A 21,698-nucleotide genomic window follows, 5' to 3' on the forward strand; every position below is an offset into this window, starting at 1 on the left:
CTTTTGAGCACAACTATATATGGATGGATAGCCAACACACACACTTATGCAGGCCATAGACAGGTCGAAAACCGGCCGTTTTTAAAGAAAAAACGAAAAATTGGTCTTCAAATGGCCGACGTTACCAACAGTAAAAAAAATCAGCCAATTTTCATCACGTCTACGGCCGGCATTTAATTACTTCTGTCCCTGCAGAGAGCTCCGCTATTATATTTGACATGAGAAAGTATTGCGGTTGCAACAATGTATCTATTTGTATCCATTTCGGATACAGATGGTTTAATTCAGATACAAATAGATACAATGTTGCAACCGCAATACTTTCTCATGTCAAATATAATAGCGGACTGGAATTCTTCTTCTTCTTGCAGGTCACGGCTCATGCGCAGATTTTTTATTGGTAAAACGATCGGCCGATTTGCCCATCATTGCTGGGAAAATCGGCCGATCGGCAAAATCCAACTTTACTGATTAAAAAAATGTGCCAAAACCCCGAAAAACGGCCGACCAATTAACCCACTAACAGTGCGAAATTCGGCTAATTTTTTTTTCCAGCTGAAAAATCAGCCGATTTTCGACCCGTCTATGGCCTGCATTATGCCAGCGATAGACGGTTCGAAAATCGGCCACTTTTTCATCCGAAAGATCAATCGGCTGATTTTCGCACTGTTAGTGGGTTATTCGTCGGCCGGTTTTCGCGTTTTTTTCCACTTTTGGATTATCAGTTATGTTGGAAAATTTGTAGAAAACGACCGATTTTCGCATCAATGATGGCCAAATTGTACGATCGTTTTTACGAAAAAAATACGCGCATGAGCCGTGACCTGGAAGGAACAGAACCAGGGGCAGACTGACCATTTGGAAACTCAGGCACTGCCCGAGGGCCCGGGGTCAGTAGGGGGCCCCATGAGATGCCCCTGGTACCTTTTTCATAGGCTTTTTTGAGTTTGAGCAAGGACACAGGGGCCCCATGATCCCCTATTGCCTGGGGGCCCCATGAGTTGTCAGTCCGCCCCTGAACAGAACTTTATGACATGGTCGTTGGTAACATCGGTTTAACGATTTTTCGTTTATCATTCGATGAAAAGCACGGTTTTCGAGCCGTCTATGGCCTGCATAAGCTACGTGGAATTACTAGCAGAGCCTGACACCCCCTAATTGGAAACTGGCGGGCTTCCACCATCCAGCTCTTAACCATGCCCCCTGACACACGCCCCGCACGACCCTGCTTGAAAGCCTCGTCTCTTAGCAACGCTTCCGCTTTCAATCCCCGCCCTCATGGTCCTCTCACCTTGAAAAAAGGCGGGTCTTGAGCCGACTGGAGACAATCGGGCGCCCAATCGCCACCTTCCTTGCCGTCACGTGGCCGCCCTGTCGATCGTCTCGCCAGAGCCGGGGACTGTTGACGTCACATCAGTCCATGCGGCCCCGCCCCGTTCTCCGCTGTCACAACAGAGCGCAGGCCCCGCCCACTGTCACTTGCACCTGGCAGGGCCCGAAATACCGGACACCGGGAACCGGGAGGGGGAACACCGACAGCAGGTAAGGCGGACGGGGGCTGGAGGAGGAGAAACGGTGTAAGTTCTATATGTGTGCCCTATAGGAAGGTATATTCTACCACATATCTCAGTACACAGCATCGTCTTCTTCCACACTCACTAGACATGTGATTGTCTGTGACCCCAGTGTGGGGATATTCCCTCACTTCCTGTTCTTGTGACACCAGAGCAAGAAATAGTCATAGGGACATTTATGATTGGCAGTGCTGAACAGGAGCAGCCAGACCCACCATAGGGGCCCATTCACAGGAGTGTGTGTTACGGCGTACGTTATTGTGCCTTGGTTTAGCCCTTTTTAAGAAGTGGCTGCCAACGCATCACAAGGTTTAAAAAGAAAAAAAAAAGGGAACAACTCTTTATTAACAACACAAGGTCTGCGCATTGTGGGCGCTGCATTGGGGTTGGGCTCTACTGAACAATGTATTGGGGCTCCATTCACCATGTAGAGCAGGTGCATGGCCATGCGTTGTGGTAATGTGGCTGTAAATGAGACCATCACTGGTGGAGACACGAGGCTCTGTGATGGGAGTTTCATCTACACTGCTCAAAACAATTCAAGGAACACTTTGTAATCAGAGTCTAGCATCAAGTCCACGAAACTCCGGGGATATTGATCTGGTCAGGTAAGTAGCAGAGGGGGGTGGTAATCAGCTTCAGCTGCTTTGGTGTCAATGAAATTAACAACAGGTGCACTAGATGGGCAACAATGAGACGACCCCCAAAACAGGAATGGTTTTACAGGTGGAGGCCACTGACATTTTTATCCCTTTTATCCCTACTCATCTTTTTTGACTGTTTTTCACTAGTTTTGCATTTGGCTAGGGTCAGTGTCATTACTGGTAGTATGAGGAAATACCTGGACCCTACAAAGGTTGAACAGGCAGTCCAACTCCTCCAGGATGGCACATCAATAAGACATTGCCATGGTTTGCTGTGTCTCCCAGCACAGTCTCAAGAGCATGGAGGAGATTCCAGGAGACAGGCAGTTCCTCCAGGAGAGCTGGACAGGGCCATAGAAGGTCCTTAACTCATCAGCAGGACCGCTATCTGCTCCTTTGTGCAAGGAGGAACAGAATGAGCACTGCCAGAGCCCTACAAAATGACCTCCAGCAGGCCACTGGTGTGAATGTCTCTGACCAAACAATCAGAAACAGACTTCATGAGGGTGGCCTGAGGGCCCTACGTCCTCTAGTGGGCCCTGTGCTCACTGCCCGGCACCATAGAGCTCAATTGATATTTGTCATTGAACACCAGAATTGGCAGGTCTGCCACTGGCACCCTGTGCTTTTCACAGATGAGAGCAGGTTCACCCTGAGCACATGTGACAGACCTGAAAGGGTCTGGAGAAGCCGTGGACAACGTTGCCTGTAACATCGTTCAGCATGACCGTTATGGTGGTGGGTCAGTGGTGGTCTGGGGAGGCCTATCCATGGAGGGACGCACAGACCTCTACAGGCTAGACAATGGTACCCTGACTGCCATTAGGTATCGGGATGAAATCCTTGGACCCATTGTCAGACCCTATGCTGGTGCAGGGGGTCCTGGGTTCCTCCTGGTGCACGACAATGCCCGGCCTCATGTGGGGAGAGTATACAGGCAGTTCCTGGAGGATGAAGGAATTGATACCACTGAATGGCCCCCACACTTGCCTGACCTAAATGCAATAGAACACCTCTGGGATATCATGTTTGGGTCCATCCGACGCCACCAGGTTGCACCTCAGACTGTCCAGGATCTCAGTGATACCCTCGTTCAGATCTGGGAGGAAATACCCCAGGACACCATCCATCGCCTCATTAGGAACATGCCCCGATGTTGTCAGGCATGCATACAAGCACGTGGGGGGCCATACAAACTACTGAGGACCATTCTGAGTTGCAGCAATGAAATTTCAGAAAAATGGACTCGCCTGCTGCATAATTTTTTCACTTTGATTTTTGGGGTGTCTTTTGAATTCAGTCCTCTGTAGGTCGATCATTTTCATTTCCATCAAACAATGGGGCATCCTTACATTCCTAACACATTACCCATCCATATCAGTATAGAGATCCAGCATGAGATTTGTCCCCATTGAGATCTGATGGGTTTTCAAAGTGTTCCTTTCATTTTTTGAGCAGTGTATATATGATATAACGAAGGTTGCCTTCACATCTACACAACACATCACACTTTTTTTGCAGCATGATAGTATAGGGTGGCCCATTCACTGTATAAGCTGTCCTACGCACGAAAAATGCGCCAAAGTAGCTCCTATACCTTATTTTTGGCACTGACCTATGCATGGTTTTGCAGTGCACAATTTGGCATTTTTTTGTGTTTTTATCATGCAATGAACACACAACAAAATGTGCGACTGCTACCTGAGGGTGTGGTGCCATGAAGAATTATGCGTGATCCGCATTTTGGTGTATTTTCACTCGTTTCCAAGAATGCATACAGAAATTCACTTTTCTGCTTCAGTTCCTGGAATGCCCAGGGGTGAATGGGGCCTAAAGGGTTGGTGGGTAAGGTGTGTACTTTGGCCGAGGACACAAAGGTGTGTGATGGGCAGGGCTTTTTTCCTCAAAGAATAGGTACAGGAATTCCCCCCTTGTCTTTGTCCCCTATGCACCTCTGAGCACCATTCCGTGGTTTCAACCCTACTCACCTCCCAGTATCACCCCTTTTTAGACTCTTCCCCCCCCCCCCTCCCAAAAAAAAAAACAATGGACCTCCACAATCCTGCTAAAAAAAAGCCCCGGTGATGGGGATGATATCCCTGGAGGTGTCTGTAACATGGAACATGATTTGGCATTGCTGGAAGATTGGTCAAAGAAGTAGAAACTGAAGTCCAGTGTTTATTAATGTAAAATAATCCACCTAGGGAAAAGAATCTGTAGATAGATGAACTCCTTCTCTATCTATACCTCCTCTCTGGGTCACTTACTGATACGCTGATGACACCCAAATCTATCTCTCTACTCCTCACCTTGCCCCATCACTCTCCACTCACATTTACTAACTTATTGACATATGAATATGGTTGTCACACCACTTCCTTGGACCAGGGGTGGACTGTCCATTTGGATACTCGGGCACTGCCTGGGGACCCGGTGTCAGTAGGGGGCCCCATGAGATGCCCCTGGTACCTTTTTCGTAGGCTTTTTTTTAGTTTGGGCAAGGACACAGGGGCCCCATGATCCCCTATTATGAGCGAATCTATAGCGAATAGAATTCTAGTATACATCACCAGCAGGAGGAAGGAGGTCCTGATTCCTCTATAGAGATCTTTAGTTATCACCAGCAGGAGGAAGGAGGTCCTGATTCCTCTATATAGATCTTTAGTTATCACCAGCAGGAGGAAGGAGGTCCTGATTCCTCTATATAGATCTTTAGTTATCACTAGAGGGATCACCAGCAGAAGGAAGGAGGTCCTGATTCCTCTATAGAGATCTTTAGTTATGATCAGAGGGATCTCCAGCAAGAGGAAGGAGGTCCTGATTCCTAAATATTGATCTTTAGTTTCACTAGAGGAATCCTAAGTGGGAGGAAGGAGGTCCTGATTCCTCCTTTATAAATCTTTAGTTATCACTAGAGGGATCCTTCTAGTGATGTTCAATCTTCAACAATTTACTGCAGCATGTTTGCAATCTCTGGCCATCTCTTGTATCGTGTCCGCAGTCTCTGACCATCTCTTGTATCGTGTCCGCAGTCTCTGACCATCTCTTGTATCGTGTCCGCAGTCTCTGACCATCTCTTGTATCGTGTTCGCAGTCTCTGACCATCTCTTGTATCGTGTTCGCAGTCTCTGACCATCTCTTGTATCGTGTCCGCAGTCTCTGACCATCTCTTGTATCGTGTCCGCAGTCTCTGACCATCTCTTGTATCGTGTCCGCAGTCTCTGACCATCTCTTGTATCGTGTCCGCAGTCTCTGACCATCTCTTGTATCGTGTCCGCAGTCTCTGACCATCTCTTGTATCGTGTCCGCAGTCTCTGACCATCTCTTGTATCGTGTCCGCAGTCTCTGACCATCTCTTGTATCGTGTCCGCAGTCTCAGACCATCTCTTTTATCGTGTCCACAGTCTCTGACCATCTCTTTTATCGTGTCCGCAGTCTTTGACCATCTCTTGTATCGTGTCTTCAGTCTCTGACCATCTCTTGTATCGTGTCTTCAGTCTCTGACCATCTCTTGTATCGTGTCTTCAGTCTCTGACCATCTCTTGTATCGTGTCTTCAGTCTCTGACCATCTCTTGTATCGTGTCTTCAGTCTCTGACCATCTCTTGTATCGTGTCTTCAGTCTCTGACCATCTCTTGTATCGTGTCCCCAGTCTCTGACCATCTCTTGTATCTTGCCCATAGTCTTTGGCTATACTGTATTCTGTTGTGTGTCTGCTGTCTCTCAGAGTTAATTATGAACTGAATTTTATGTGCGGCCCTTTGGTGGTGTCGGGGGCTGAACCTGAGGCCCTCATATACAAAGAGTTGACCACCACTGATTTAGAGCAAGTCAGGAGTCTGGCATAAAGTATTGATTTTGCTAAGGATTGCTGAAAACTCCTGCAAGAGCAATCCTTTTTTGTAATGCTTGAAAATTTCAAAACATTTAAAAAAAAAATTGGGCAAGACAGGCATTAAACAAAACTTTTAGCGAGTGGGCAGAGTCTTGGAAGCACGTCTTTTCAGATACCGGTAGTTCCCACACTATATAAGCTGGGACACATTGCGGACACTCGGGTCAGGTTAAATGTTACTAACTACTACTATCCATGGTGTCATTTTATCTTCCAGACACAGCCATGGATCTTGTTCTGAATGCAGCAGACTATTACTTCTTAACCCCCTATGTATACCCGGCATCCTGGCCAGAGGATGAACCAATCCGGCAGATCATCAGCCTCCTAATTGTCACCAATCTTGGCGGCTTCATCATCTACCTTCTGTTTGGAGCCCTCAGCTATTATTTTGTGTTTGACCACTCACTGATGAAACATCCACAGTTCCTGAAGGTGAGGACTCCTATAGATACAATGACCGGGGACAGGGATGACTTCCCTTCTGGTATTTTTTGGGGGGGGGTATCACCAGTGTATTATGTGGATTGTTGACAAGTTTCTGGGGACATTGTGATAGAACATCAGGAGTCTGGTTGGTTGTTGTGGGTAACATTACTTCTTTTACACATAAACCCATAGAACAGACTACTATAGTATTCAAGCAAAAGTCAGTCCATCCAAGGACCAGGGCGTTGTTCTAGGGATCAAAGTGTTTTAAGAAAAGCGCCACACCCTCTAACTCCAAAGCAGCAAATTCCCAACTCAAAAAATCAAACATTTTTTGCTTAAATAAATAAAAGGAATGCGCTAATTGAGTGAATAATACAAACTGAATATAAGAAAAAATAAAAAAATAATACAATAAAAATAAAACATTATGCAAAAAAAAGTGTCCATAAATAATGTCCAAAAAGATTTTTAATTAATGTCCACACTGTGTTAGAACCACCACCAAAATAATTGTTTTTAAATCACCCAACCGAGCTCAAAAAATGAACAAATACCTTTTTGCTCTGGGCAATATATAACAAATCAATTCTTGGATACTATACTGTGTAAATCAATGAACAAATTTTCCTCCAATGAAAAATATTACTGTGTGAATCAACGAACGAATTTTCCTCAGATAAAAAACCACCATTCAAGGATATAGCAAGGATATATCGCAATCCGATTCTTAGATGCGAGAAACGAACAAATTTTCCTCAGATGAAACTCCACCATTCAAGGGTGTAGGTAATTTCCAGGAATATATCTCACGACTAAGTCAGGTGTCTCCACCGACACCAGTTTTACAAGCATGTGTTTAGGCAATCATGCACAAACGTATCTTCGTTTGCTCTGGATCTCCTCCTCTCACATCCAAAGAATGTCTCAGACGTGAGCATCCAGCAGGCCACGCCCCATGAGGACGTCGTTGGCGACGAAACGCGTAGGGCGTGGCCTGCTGGATGCTGACGTCTGAGACATTCTTTGGATGTGAGAGGAGGAGATCCAGAGCAAACGAAGATACGTTTGTGCACGATTGCCTAAACACATGCTTGTAAAACTGGTGTCGGTGGAGACACCTGACTTAGTCGTGAGATATATTCCTGGAAATTACCTACACCCTTGAATAGTGGAGTTTCATCTGAGGAAAATTCGTTTGTTTCTCGCATCTAAGAATCGGATTGCGATATATGCTTGCTATATCCTTAAATGGTGTTTTTTTTATCTGAGGAAAATTCGTTTGTTGATTCACACAGTAATAGTTTTCATTGGAGGAAAATTCGTTCGTTGATTTACACAGTATTGTATCCAAGAATTGATTTGTTATGTATTGCCCAGAGCAAAAAGGTATTTGTTCATTTTTTGAGCTCGATTGGGTGATTTAAAAACAATTTTTTTGGTGGTGGTTCTAACACAGTGTGGACATTAATTAAAAATCTTTTTGGACATTATTTATGGACACTTTTTTTGCATAATTTTTTATTGTATTTTTTTATTTTTTCTTATATTCACATTGTATTATTCACTCAATTAGCGCTTTCCTTTTATTTAGTTGTTCTAGGGAGCCAAGAAATCCTTGGCAAATCTCTTCTTCATCACTTTCTTTATCCTCTGCATATCCGTAAATATGAATATCAATCTGCATTTAATGAACAAAGTTCAAGAATTGCATCATTCTCTGCAGATGAACTAATGCAGGACTTATTCATATAAATGAAGAATTTGACAATTTTTGGAGAAAGAATGGATTTGCCCAAGTAACCACCTGATTTTGCTCTTTTCTTACATCAGCTATAGGTTTTTTGGCATGTTGGCCACCCCACTGCCGGTACAGATCAGATGAATCATTCATGTTCACATACTTCTACTAAGGACAGCCGTGGCAAACCAATATTTAATGAAGACAAATATGGGAGCTTCAATCACTGACTTATTTTACATCCTTTATTAAAGTAACCATGTCATCACAGGGTCACTTATAAACAAATCCCACACTGTAAACGTAGAGCATGTGCTGCATTTCCAGTAGCCAGTGTCTTCAAAATCCATCACTTTGCTGCCTCCATCACTACAAATATTGGACAGTTCTAGGTGTATATTTGCTCCTATGACTGCATGCTTTGTAGAACCACAACATGTGGCGGGGAGCACAAGGCAGGAAAACAGGTGGACTTTCCAGGGTTCACTTTATCTGGTTGCCCCCCACCACCACTTTCCTAAAACAGTGCATAAACGTACCTGTGGGAGACAGCATAATATACGTACTTGCCCTTCCTCGACTTTCTCCCACAGTGCCTAGACGTGAGTGACACCATCCTCCTTCTGGACAGATCTCCAGATCCTGCAAGAAGACAATCATGAACTGTACTTCAGTGTCTTTGAAGGATTTAGGCTACTCTGCATTCTCTAGGATCTTGTTGGCAGCAGAATGACGTCACCCCCTGCACTGCAGAAGTTGGGGAAAGATGATTGCAATATCTGTTTTTTTGTTGTTTTTTTTCCCCACAAGTACTTTTATGCAGTGCTTTGGGGGAAGGGTGGCAGGACACCTTGAATAAGTGGACCTTGCCAGTGAGGTGGAGTCTGCTTTATAGAGTGCAGGGACACTGCATGAGGCGTTTGGGGGGGAACAAACAGAGTTTGGAGCTGGACTCTAACGTGGGTTATTATGAGGAAAGAGAGCAGAATGGGGGTCCTCTGGATCAACACTGCCTGAATTTTTCAGAGACTGGATATGACCAATGCCGATGCCTTTTCCATCCTATGGTGAACTATACATCAGCAAAACTGAGCCAAAGCAAAAAAGATATTCTGTTGGTAGCTCTTGGTGGAGTTCTATCATCTGTGTTATTTTTGATTGCAGAACCAAGTCCGCCGAGAGATCTTCTTCTCCTTGAAGTCCATGCCTTGGATGAGTATCCCCACTGTTGCCCTGTTTTTTGCTGAAGTTCGGGGCTACAGTAGGCTCTATGATGACGTCAATAGTTCCCCCTATGGTAAATACCTCTATGTACTTTCATTTACTATTTCTACTTTATCATTCATGTTTTGCTGGGATTTGGCATGTAGATCGGCTGCAGTCTCTATGATTTTCATTATCACACACTGCTTGTTGGTCCCCAGATACCTATTGACAGTTTATTAAAGGCATGGGAAACATTCCAACCCACACTTTTGTGTTTTTCACCTGCATAAGATGTGCCTTGTTTGTGTAGTTTCATGGTGTCATTTGTTGCCCTGTACACACAGCCTATAGTAGAGTGAATCTTCACATTCAATTTCAGTTTGTGTAGAAACATGAGGCTTGCAGCCTGGCACTGCACAGGTTAACCACTTCCCGTCCGGCCGTTTATATACATGGGCTGGACGGGAGCAGTGCAGGAGAGGGTTGCCGTTCATAAACGGCACCCACATTTTCAGCTTGTGCGCGCTTCCCGGGAGCACACGGCACTGCGATCCGGTGCCCGCTGTGTCACAGCGGAACACCTATCGCTGTACAGGACCTTCTGTGTGAGGTCCCGATCATGTGATCACTGATCGGCCAATCGGTGATCACATGAATAGTAGTAAGCAAGATGTCACTTCTGACATCATTGCTTACTACGTGTGAAAACTGTGAATGATCACATGGTACAAGGCTATTCACAACAGCCTTGTACAATGTGAAAAGCTGTCACCAATCACAGCTCTCACAGTATTTCTCAATGGCTGCAAGAATGCAGCCAGAGAGAAGGAGAAATGATTGCTTTTACACCCATAAAGACTGTAAAAGCAATCAGTGTAAAAAAGAAAAAAAAATCTTCCATCACCTCCCCACAAGTAGTACAGTGTCACTATGGTGACACTGTACTGCTAGGGTGACAGTATGTTAAAAAAACAAAAAAAACAAACAAATAATATTAAAAAAAAAAAACAATTTAAATTTAGAAAAATTTATAATTTTTGGTTATAAACTAATTTGGGTTATTTTTTTTTTTTACTAAAAAGATAGATGAATACATTGTGGCCAAGATTTATGAAGAAAGATTATTTATTTGCAACATTTTAGAAGAAAAACACTTTTTTTTTTTTTTCAAAATTTTTGGACTTTTTCATTTATATAGCAAAATAAAGTAACAACCCCAGTGGTGAATAAATACCACAAAAATAAAGTTTTATCTGTCTCAAAAAAATGCTAAATTCATATGGGTACAGTGTTGCACGACCACGCAATTGTCATTCAAAGTGTGATAGTGCTGAAAGCTGAAAATTGGCCTGGACAGGAAGGCGGTAAAAGTGTCCGGACTGGAAGTGGTTATTGAATGACCTCTGTCTGTAGTTTAAGAACTGACACTTCCTGTCCTGTGAAGATACTACATATCCCACAATCCCTGGGTCCCTCATTCTAGCGCAGGTGAGAGCTACATAGTAATTAGATCTGACACGGACACAAACAGGCAGATCATTTAGAGACACGCAGAGAGGTCCTTTACAGTTTGGAGAGTACGTGTTTCATCACATTGGAACTCCCACCAGGCATGCATTGGATGCTTTGTGACCCGGAACAGAAAGCTGTTTTGGCCATTTGCAGCATAGGGACAAACTAACTGAAACAAAGCTTGGATAATAGAGGGATCAATCGGCCATGACACTGCAAACTGCAGTCACAGCACGTGAGCCCATCATTATCAAGTAAGGCAAACAAACCGCACAGAGGATATAATTACTCTAATACCGACTTAAAACATTTTGAAAATGTACGTCTTTAAAGTACATGAAAAAATGTAAATGAATGCCATTCAGCTTGCAAAAGCACCGTATCTCAAAAACATTTGCCTTTTTGTTTTAAATAAAATCATTGTTTTCCCCGATCAATGCTAAATAATCACTCAATTCTATGTGACAAGTTCTCTTTATTAGCACTGTTTGTGGTCACTGTTGGACGGCAGTGGATAAGTTGTCTTGTGAATTTATTTCAGGCTGGTTTGGAGTGATCCTGAGCATGTTCTCCTTCCTGTTCTTCACTGATATGGCCATCTACTGGATCCACAGGTTCCTGCACCACAAGCTCATCTATAAGGTATGGTACCTGGAGGAATGATGGGGGGGGGGTTGATAAAAATGGATACGTGGATGAGATAGGTGTGCTGGGCCTGCAATAATTCTTGTAGTTTTTGCAGGCTTGCTGCTTAGCGCTGGTTAATAAAGTACTGAGACCAATATTTGCTGTTTTTTTTTTTCTCCTGGATAAAAGTGAAGATCGTTTTTCTAAATGTAGAGCTGCTCTGGCATCTATTCCCTTTTACTCTACTTTAGGCCATGTGATCATTAATATCAAAGTAGATATAAACCCTTTGGCCTCATTTAGACTTGCTTTTCTGTCCAAAGAGAGATCTGCGTTTGGATCGCTCTTCAGACAATCAGTGAGGAGGTATTGTATTACCTCCTCACCACCCGTTTTAACCCCTGAATTACTGAAAAACTGTATAAATGGGCCATGCTCAGTGGACATTTCCAGCGAGGTATAAGTTCTGCCATTGCATGTGTACACCTCCAGCTGCTGCCTCAGTAGAAACGGGGAGCAGTTGAGTGGCTGGAAAAATGTGACTAAACTGCAGGGTTTTACCGTCCCCCAACCACAAGTGTAAATGAGCCCTGAGTAATGTTTAAAGTGGCGTTCCACTCACCCTGTCAAAAAATAAGTCAGCAACTACAAAAACTGTAGCTGCTGACTTTTAAAAAGCCACTTACCTGTTCCGCGGTGTCCCCCCCCCCCCCGCAGCCCGTTTCACCGGCCATCCTCTATTTCAGGAGGCCGACATCTTCACTGTGGGCACCCGGCTGTGACAGCTTGCATCTTCACAGCTGGGTACCCTCTGCGCATGTGCGAGTAGCGCTGGGCTTCATGAACGGTCCTATAGTCTTTTGGGACCTGTCACGTGTCCCAAAAGACTACAGGGAGGGAGGGAGGACACCTTCTGTTAGGCGATCGGACTAGAAGTGGGAGCGGGTACCTGTCCAATTCGGGCACCTGCCCCCCAAAGGTGCCAATCCTTAATGGGGAGCGGGGGAGCAGTTCTTAAAGCGGAACGTCCCCTTTTGGGTGGAGCTCCGCTTTAAAGACTATCTCCAGGCAGATATCGGCCCCCCTCCTACCCCCCTGTAACCCATTCTGCACAGATTTTTCTTTTTTCATTTGTACTTTTTGAAGAAAGGTAGACTAACCTAGCTTTGCCGGCTGGGGGTCTCCCCAATGTCGTGTCCAGGTGCAGGTGATCATTGATTCGTCATTGCTGATGTGCCCATGTCAGATGGTTGCCTCGTGCTGACATCATTCTGAATCCTAAGAGTCCCAATGCTGGAGAGCCAACATAAAGTGTCCATGGTATGTAGGCAGAAGAGGAGCGAATATTCAGGACTGGAGCATTGCTTGATTTCAACATTAGGCATGTAAAAAGGGCATTTTGATTTTTCTTAACTAATGCCAGCGTTTAGAGGGGTGGGAAGAAACAGGCAGAGCCCAGAGACGGCTTTAATTTGCCAATGCTCTGTGTGTCATAAACCTTTGCAATTTAAGACAAGAATGCTTGTTTTCAGCTTTTTGTGTCAGTGCTGCTGATCTTTCACAGGCCTTTTGAAGCCACAACCTGTCTACATGCACTCCAGCGGTAGTTGCATGGCATTTCTCAAGGTGGGTTTCCTGATGGTGACCACAGTGGACCATGCCCATGTAATGTGTGCTGAAACAGCCACTTGTAGTGTCTATCAGAAACCTGTGTGACAAGGTGACAATGTAAGAGCACAATTGGGAGACAGGGCCAGGTTGTTGTCACCCTGTAACAGAAAGTGCCTGAACAAGGATCTTTATGGCAGGATCACTAGGGATTATTCTACTAAAAGCTGCAAATGTAAATCTATTATAAACTCCTGGAGCTCCTACTAACCTTTTCTAACTCTTGAATGGTGGTGCTGCCTGTTTATGTTTTAATGTAATTTTCGAGTCTATAGTATCTCTTCAGTGATCCCCTCCTTCTATATTAAAAATCTTGTCCGACCAGGGATACAAGATTCCTGACTCTGTGTCAAAATTGACATGAAATCTGAACACAGCACATATTTCTATAGTGTTTACTTGCTTCTCTCCAAAAGCAATAAAGCTGCCCATAGATGGACTGAATCTCGGTTGGTTCAGCAGGGACCGGCCGGAATTCAATCCATCTACAGACATATGCTGGTTGTATTGAAGTTAATCCATTGATCGGCTACAGTACAACCAGCCTGTCGGGTTGTTTTCATGTGAACACTACCGGTGGCTATAGCCACCAGCAGTGATCATTGTGTTTTGCCAGCAGGGAATGGAGGGAGGAATTACCCCCATCAACACTGACTGGCTGCTTTAGTGTAATTTCTCTCTGCTGCCTCCTTCCTCTGTTATCTGCATGAGTCACTTATGGTAAGTTTTCCTGACAGCAAAAGCTAAAAAAATTACTGGGGATGAATATCCAGCTCACAGCCTGTGATTGACAGCCACAGTTCTGTTCCTGTGTGCTCTGTGAAGGGGGTGTGTCTCTTTCCTCCAATCAGCTTTCAGAGCTCCCCTGCTTTGTGAGTCTGTGAAAAGTCCTTTCCATCTCTGAGTTTTACAAGGATGTAGAAATGACTGCAGATAAATAGGTACAACTTATGTGGGTGAATTTGCTTCATCTCTGTGTATCACCTGAGGCCAGTCACTTCACTGAGTATATGTGAGGGTTTACAACCACTTTAAAGCAAACTCATCGATTCATATTGTGTAGGGTGGTGATTCTGCTGTAGCTTCTCGCAAGCATCTTTTGTTATTCTGGAAATCAGTCCTTTGTCTCTGTGAAGCCCTTGTATTCCAGGCCTGAGCTGCATTCAGGGCATCAGCTTCTGTTGGCTGTAAGTTTCTACACCAGTGGTTCTTAACCTTGTTGGAGGTACTGAACCCCACCAGTTTCATATGCGCATTCACCGAACCCTTCTTAATTGGAAAAATAAAATATGATTTTTAAAATTCAAAACATAGGTATATATTTATACATAGGTGCGCAAAATGAACAAAACCGTTAAGAACAAAGAACAAAACCATTAAAACATGATTTTCACACAAAAACAAAAACATAATAATGAATATTTACTGCACGAATCATATGAGTCGGGTGTGGGTCTTCACCTCTGCCGAACCCGCGAGACTGACTTACTGAACCCCTGGGGTTCGATCGAACCCAGGTTAAGAACCACTGTTTTATAGTAATTCATCCCCCATATAGTAATTCATCCCCCCTATAGTAATTCATCCCCCCTATAGTAATTCATCCCCCATATTAATTCATCCCTTATATAGTAGTAGTAAGTAAGTAGCAAGTAGTAAGCCAAGTCCCCCCTGTGTCAATTCACTTACCTTTGCTCCGCGCGTTCCTCTCGCTGTATTCCCGCGCCGTTCCGGTCTTCGGGGCGGACTGTGAGAGCAGCCTAGCTCCTCTCACGTTCGTCACGCTGCCCCGCCTACACACATCCTGACAGCCAATCACTGGCTATCAGGATGTGAGTGGCAGCGAGACTGGCCAATCATTGCATTTGAGCGCGCTGCCCTGGCTGTTTTTTTTTTTTGGATCACTGCAGAGTCCCTGCCGCCCGAGAGGAGGGAGGGGAGCGGGCGCCCGGCACACAAGAGCCACATTAAAGCGTGTAAAGAGCCGCATGTGGCTCGCGAGCCGCGGCTTGCCGACCACTGGGCTAAGCGATGTTGCGTGACCACCTGCAGCCAATGATGGACAAGCGGGGCATGTCATCACGAATCATATGAGTCGGGTGTGGGTCTTCACCTCCGCCGAACCCGCGAGACTGACTCACCGAACCCCTGGGGTTCGATCGAACCCAGGTTAAGAACCACTGTTCTACACCTTCTGATACAAAGCACTTCCCTCTACCATTCAAAAATCCAATCCCAGAGCTGTCACCAGTCACTGAGGTTCTGGCATTGGACTGTTGAATGACGGGGGGGGGGACTTATGTAGGCTATAGACGGGTCGAAAATCGGCCGAAAAACATCGGCCGACTTTCTCACCGTTAGTGGGTTAATTGGTTGGCTGTTTTTCGGGATTTTGGCATATTTTTTTATCAGTGAAGTTGGAAAAAAATCGGCTGATTTTTCCCGGCAATGATGGACAAATTGGCCGATCTAAAAAATTGCGCATGAGCCGTGACCTGCAAGACGATGAAGAAGACAAAAAAGAATTCCAGTCCGCTATTATATTTGACATGAAAAAGTATTGTGGTTGCAACAATGTATCCATTTCGGATACAGATGGTTTTATTCAGATACAAATAGATACATTGTTGCAACCGCAATACTTTTTCATCTATTTGTATCTGAATAAAACCATCTGTATCTGAAATGGATACATTGTTGCAACCACAATACTTTTTCATGTCAATTATAATAGCAGAGCTCTCTGCAGTGACAGAAGTAATTAAATGCCCGCTGTAGACGGGACGAAAATCGGATGTTTTTTTTTCTTTTTCTTTTTCTTGGTGGTAACGTCGGCCTATTGAACGACCGATTTTCTTTTTTTTTTAAATTGCCAGTTTTCGACCCGTCTATGGCCTGCATCAGAGCTGTTCCCCTTTACATCTAACCATTAAACATAGTCATATACAGCATCCTCATCACCCCCCCCCCCCTTTCCCTGCCTAAACTACTTGAATCACAGGGTGCTCGTTCCTGCAGATATTTATTTGAATTCAGGCGGAGCCATGCACAGCCATGTCATCCATTCAATCGGCTTGATCAATGGAAATCCTACAAGTCCCATCTGCCACTGTCGCAATTTCTCTGAGGCTGGGGTTAAATTTTGATAGAAACTATGCATTACACCCATAAAGCACTAATTGCAGGTGCAACACTCTGCAGGATTCAGTGCAAAAAAGTAGTAAATGCCCATTGATATGAGTTCAACATGGCTACATTTACTACTTTTTGCAGACAGTGACTTTGCCTTTAGCTAAGTGACACTGTCTCTGTCCATTCAGCCATATAGCCCACTCGCCTAGACATGTATGCTTACCAACCCATGCTCATTCACTGACATTACTGCATCCCAACCTGTAAGCTCCAGTGTCTACTGATTGTTGAGCTTAGATACAAGGGGATGGGCTGGATGGTAGAGGGGTGGATGTCGTGTACCTGTTCCAGGCCAGTGAGAGGGTAGCACTGTACTTCTGTCAGTACTGCTATTCATAAGACTGATGTAAAAGCAACTGTAAAACTATTTTTTTTTTTCCCAGACTATCCACAAACCCCACCACAAGTGGAAAGTGACAACGCCCTTCGCCAGCCATGCCTTCCACCCCATCGACGGCTTCGTGCAGAGTCTGCCATACCACATTTACCCCTTCATCTTCCCCTTACACAAGGTCACCTACCTGGGTCTCTACATCTTCGTCAACATCTGGACCGTCTCTATTCATGATGGGGACTACCGTGTCCCCAAATTTCTGGAGAGCATCATCAATGGTTCTGCCCATCACACCGACCATCACCTGTACTTCGACTATAACTTTGGCCAATATTTCACCCTGTGGGATAAAATCGGAGGGTCCTACAAGAATCCCTCTGCCCTGGAAGGAAATGGCCCACATGATCTATGCCGGAAGCTGGAGGCCAAAGAGCGCCAGGAGAACGGCATGGAGAAGAAGAGCAACTAAGACCTGGCATGAAAAATATTTACATACCGATCAGTACGGACCACATCACACTCTTACCAGCTCAACTGAAATCTATATACAGGATAGCAGTAATTAAAGTGGAACTCTGGGCAAACCTGTCAGGGAAACACAAATATTTCATTTTACATAATGAAAGTCTTTTCTGCGCCTAGTGCTGATTCAAGGTCCTTTACTATCTGAGGCGAAAAGGCTGAAGTGTGGCCCCATATGAGCTGTGAACTACCTTCAGAATGGATTGTAAGTTTTGCCCCATTTGCACCCCCTTCCTGCTGAAGTGCCTAACGCTGCCACCTCTGTTATCCACCCCTCAGCCCAGTCCTTCATGTGAACCCACCACAGGCATGCTAGGAAATGGTCGACAAACTATCACTTCTGCTGAGCATTCTAGGGATCTAAGCCCTGAGCAGGTCAATGCGCCATTGCTCTCTCCCAGTTAGGAAAGCCACAGCAGAAGATGCAAGATGAGAATCATGGACCTGGAAGGAGGGCAATACTAAATTGAGATTTAAAGTTATTAAATTCTTTTTTTCTTTCCTTTTTACAGTAGGAGAGGAACTTTCTAGGAATATGAGGGTGTTAGTGGGGGGGATTTCTTTGTCCAGAGTTCTGCTTTAAACAACCGCATTTGGGGCCAAGTAGATTTAGCCCCAATAGAAGCATCACAGCTCAACAGCTAACTGCAGAGCAGGAATAAGTAGTGAAGTTGCTTTGCTTGCCAATAGGATCTGTGACATGTGCAAACTTTCATAATTTACATTAACCCCTCTGTTCTGGAGCCATTGACTTTCCAGCTGAGGTACTGTAGGTCCCAGGAAAACATATTCTCAAATAAATTGCTGAACAGTCCCAATAGACATATACTATATATGCATGTTCAACTACAGTCATGCTCCCTGCTGATTGGAGAGCCCTAGCTTTGTCAGCATGGGTTGTGTCAGACCTCTACAGAGAGACCACTGCTTTCACAGAGAGAACAAAGATCCCACTCTACAGCATGCTGTCAGATGACAGGTTTCTCTATTCAGACTGTAGATGCCTTCAAAAAAAAAAAAAAAAAACGCAAACTGCAAATTTGCACAGCTTGGGTTTTGATAGACCTCAACTTCATTTAGCTGATCTAAACTGATTGTTCATTTGGACTTTAAAAATCACCGGTACTATTCTCATAAATCTAATGCCATGAAGCAGGATGGAAGGGAAGGCAGATGCTTTGCTCTACCAGTAATGAAGGTTTTAACGTTTTTTGTCATGTAATGTGGAACCAGGGGCGGACAGACAACTCATGGGGCCCCCGGGCAATTGGGGATCATGGGGCCCTTGTGTCCTTGCCCACACTCAAAACACACCCACAAAAGACTATAAAAGGTACCATGGGAATTTTATGGGGCCCCCTACTGACCCCGGGCCCTCGGGCAGTGCCCAAGTGCTCGAATGGTCAGTCCGCCCCTGTGTGGAACATTGCATTTTTTTTACAGGACAAACTGGGCCTTCATTTGGTGGTAAATGTTAATGGATAGCTCCTGATTTTTGTTTCATTATCAAAGGAAAACTGATTAAAAAGTCTTCTTAAAAAAAAAATAATAATTGAGTTGTATGTTTGACCCACAAGAAAAAAAGACAACCCAAATGATGTTTTCCTATTACAAGCTGGCACAAACAAACAATTCCTATTACATATTGATGTGGCCACTGTATGTGTTGTAATTTACTGTAGTAGCATTAGCTACATATTGTAAGAGGCGCTGAGTTCCGTCAGCAGTACAAGTGGCCTTTTATCTGCTGCCGGAATTAAAAAGTGTTGGACCAAGTGCTTCTCCACCAATCAGGAGAAGCCTTGTATTTCTATTAATGACTACAAAGCTTTATCTGATTGGCAGAGAGTCAGATACATAACATCACCTTAAAAAAGTACATAGGAGGGAGCAAACACCTAGTGCATTACTGAAAGTTTATTACAATAAAAACAAACAGCCAAATAAATACTCACAAAGGTAGAAATTGTAATGCCGCCCTCCTCAGATCAGGAAATCTATTGATAAAGCACACAAAGTATTGATACATACTCACAAAGGTAGAAACTGTAATGCTGCCCTCCTCAGATCAGGAAATCTATTGATAAAGCACACAAAGTATTGATACATACTCAAAAGGTAGAAATTGTAATGCCGCCCTCCTCAGATCAGGAAATCTATTGATAAAGCACACAAAGTATTGATACATACTCACAAAGGTAGAAATTGTAATGCTGCCCTCCTCTGATCAGGAAATCTATTGATAAAGCACACAAAGTATTGATACATACTCAAAAGGTAGAAATTGTAAACAAGTTGTATAATACCAAATCACAATCCAGTGTGGATGTCACGTGGCCTGACCCAATGTACCACTATGTACCACATATCAGGCCACGTGACATCCACACTGGATTGTGATTTGGTGTTATACAAATAGTTTACAATTTCTACCTTTTGTGAGTATTTCTCAAAACTTTGTGTGCTTTATCAATAGATTCCCCAATCTGAGGAGAGCGGCATTGACGAAGTATACCTGAGCTTACTTCAGCCATTAGAGGTGGCCCGCTGCTTATGGAGCCTGTATGGTAGAACTCTCAAGCCGACCATAGATAGTGTAACTGTCTTTCCTGCAGCCACGGGTTGCAGGAAAGCAAATTGTTCAATATCCCCATCAACACAGTCCGTGTCAATGGGGGAATTGTGTTCTTCCAGCAGGGAGCCGTCCCTGACAGAAGAACACAATTACTATTGCTAGCGGCTATAATCACATGAGAAATCCGGCAGGCTGGTTGTACCCAAGTCGTACAATTGAATTGGGTAAATGTAGCCTGCCCATAGGTGGTTCGACTCTTGTCCGGTCCTTCTTGAACCGACCGAGAATTGAACCTTCTATGGCTGGCTTAAGTGCTGGAAGTGATTGTGTGTCTTTTCTTACATAACATCACCTTGACTAATCGTGGAAGTTTTCTATTGATTGATAAAAACACAAGGCATCTCCTGAATTGTGGAGAAGCAGTCAGCTCGGCACATCATTATGTAATGAAAATCGTTAGATTAGGCCAGCTTGACCCAAACAAACTATTTAAAAGGATAGGACAGGTGAATTCAACTTTAAGACCAATGTGCTTCTGTACTGTTTGCCTGTTACCTCAACAGTGTTAGTAGATTAACATGTAGAAGAGCTAGGTGTGACCGATACAGCTGCCATGCAGAAAACTTTCTGCAAATCTGGCTATACACTATGAGATCTTGGTTTTTCAGTTCGACCAATATTTATCACAACTGTCTGTTATAAGGGTCTTCCCACTGGATTTTTCAAATTATGATATTTAAGACTGGTTTGTTTGTTGGTAAATTTTGCAGAATTGAATATTCGAGATCGTACTGCCAATGGCCAACCTCTTTCACATCCTTGCCTCATTACAGCAGCCCTGTTGAAATAGGTGATGCTTAACAACAGTGAGGCTTATTGCCACCCTTGCAAAAATACCCTAAAACCTGCATCATTTAAAAAAGAAAGGGCAATAACTTTTTTAATGATTGAACTGGATGGACTTTTGTCTTTTTTCAGCCACACTAACTATGTAATAACCAACTTCCCCATCACCAACTCTGCAGCATTTGTCTAAGATGCAGGTGATTTTTAATAACATCCTGCTTTGCACTATCACCTGGAGAGATACACAGATCTGTCTCATCTTTAGGGCCCTCTTACCCCTCGTACGCTGTCTGTCTTTGTTGTACTGTGCCATGTATTGTCCCCCCCTATTGTACAGCGCTGAGCAAACCCTTTGGCGCTATATAAACTCGTAGTAATAATAATAATAATAATCTTTGGGGAATATCTGGAGGTGTGTATTCAAGTTAAGGCAAGACAATATAATTCTACAATTCCAGCTTATAATGTGCTGCAGAATAAAGCTGGCCATAGATGAGTCAAAAACTGAACATTTTGTCAAAAAAATGAAAATAGCTCTTATGATTGTGCCATCATTCGTTTCGTTTTTCTAAATAAAATCAAGCATGTTGGATCAGGCACTTTATGCGAAAAACAAACGATTCAACAACCGACCAGAATTTTTGTTCATTTTTCACCTCATCTATGGCCAAGCTTCAGGCTTCACAGAGCATTTTTTTTTCCTCTTATCTGTATAACCTGCCTAATACAGACACAGAGCAGAGCAGACCTGTGTACACAATAACGAGGACAGATGTTGCCCTTGATATGATAAGATGCCACTGAGTGACATTCAGGTATAAAGTCCTTGGTGTGGCTTTCACCTCATTCGGGTTTAATGATTATACTGGTTTTTGCTATGCAGAAAGTCTTTTTTTTTTCTCAGCCAGATTTGATTGATATTAGCCCTCATGC

General features: G+C 43.9%; 1 protein-coding gene across 1 annotated transcript; it reads left to right on the forward strand.

Moving 5' to 3' along the window:
- Positions 1 to 1,385: 1,385 nt before the first annotated feature.
- SC5D (sterol-C5-desaturase) lies at positions 1,386 to 18,890 on the forward strand. The gene is made up of 5 exons (XM_089680917.1): positions 1,386 to 1,542; positions 6,331 to 6,548; positions 9,448 to 9,580; positions 11,543 to 11,643; positions 16,872 to 18,890. Exons 2-5 carry the CDS (start codon positions 6,339 to 6,341, stop codon positions 17,289 to 17,291), a joined length of 864 nt encoding a protein of 287 aa, XP_089537043.1. The 5' UTR covers positions 1,386 to 1,542; positions 6,331 to 6,338; the 3' UTR covers positions 17,292 to 18,890.
- The last annotated feature ends 2,808 nt before the right edge of the window (positions 18,891 to 21,698 follow it).

This window comes from Staurois parvus, unplaced genomic scaffold (assembly GCF_062004578.1).
Source record: "Staurois parvus isolate SC_StPar_1 unplaced genomic scaffold, SC_StPar_1.0 ptg000253l, whole genome shotgun sequence".
In the NCBI taxonomy this organism is placed as follows: Eukaryota; Metazoa; Chordata; class Amphibia; order Anura; family Ranidae; genus Staurois; species Staurois parvus.

Bases quoted from the DNA above. Each gene is read 5' to 3' on its own strand.
- SC5D (XM_089680917.1), top strand. From the start codon at position 6,339: ATGGATCTTGTTCTGAATGCAGCAGACTATTACTTCTTAACCCCCTAT. The intron at 6,549-9,447 runs GTGAGGACTCCT...TTTTGATTGCAG, and splicing joins AACATCCACAGTTCCTGAAG to AACCAAGTCCGCCGAGAGAT. The intron at 11,644-16,871 runs GTATGGTACCTG...TTTTTTTCCCAG, and splicing joins ACCACAAGCTCATCTATAAG to ACTATCCACAAACCCCACCA.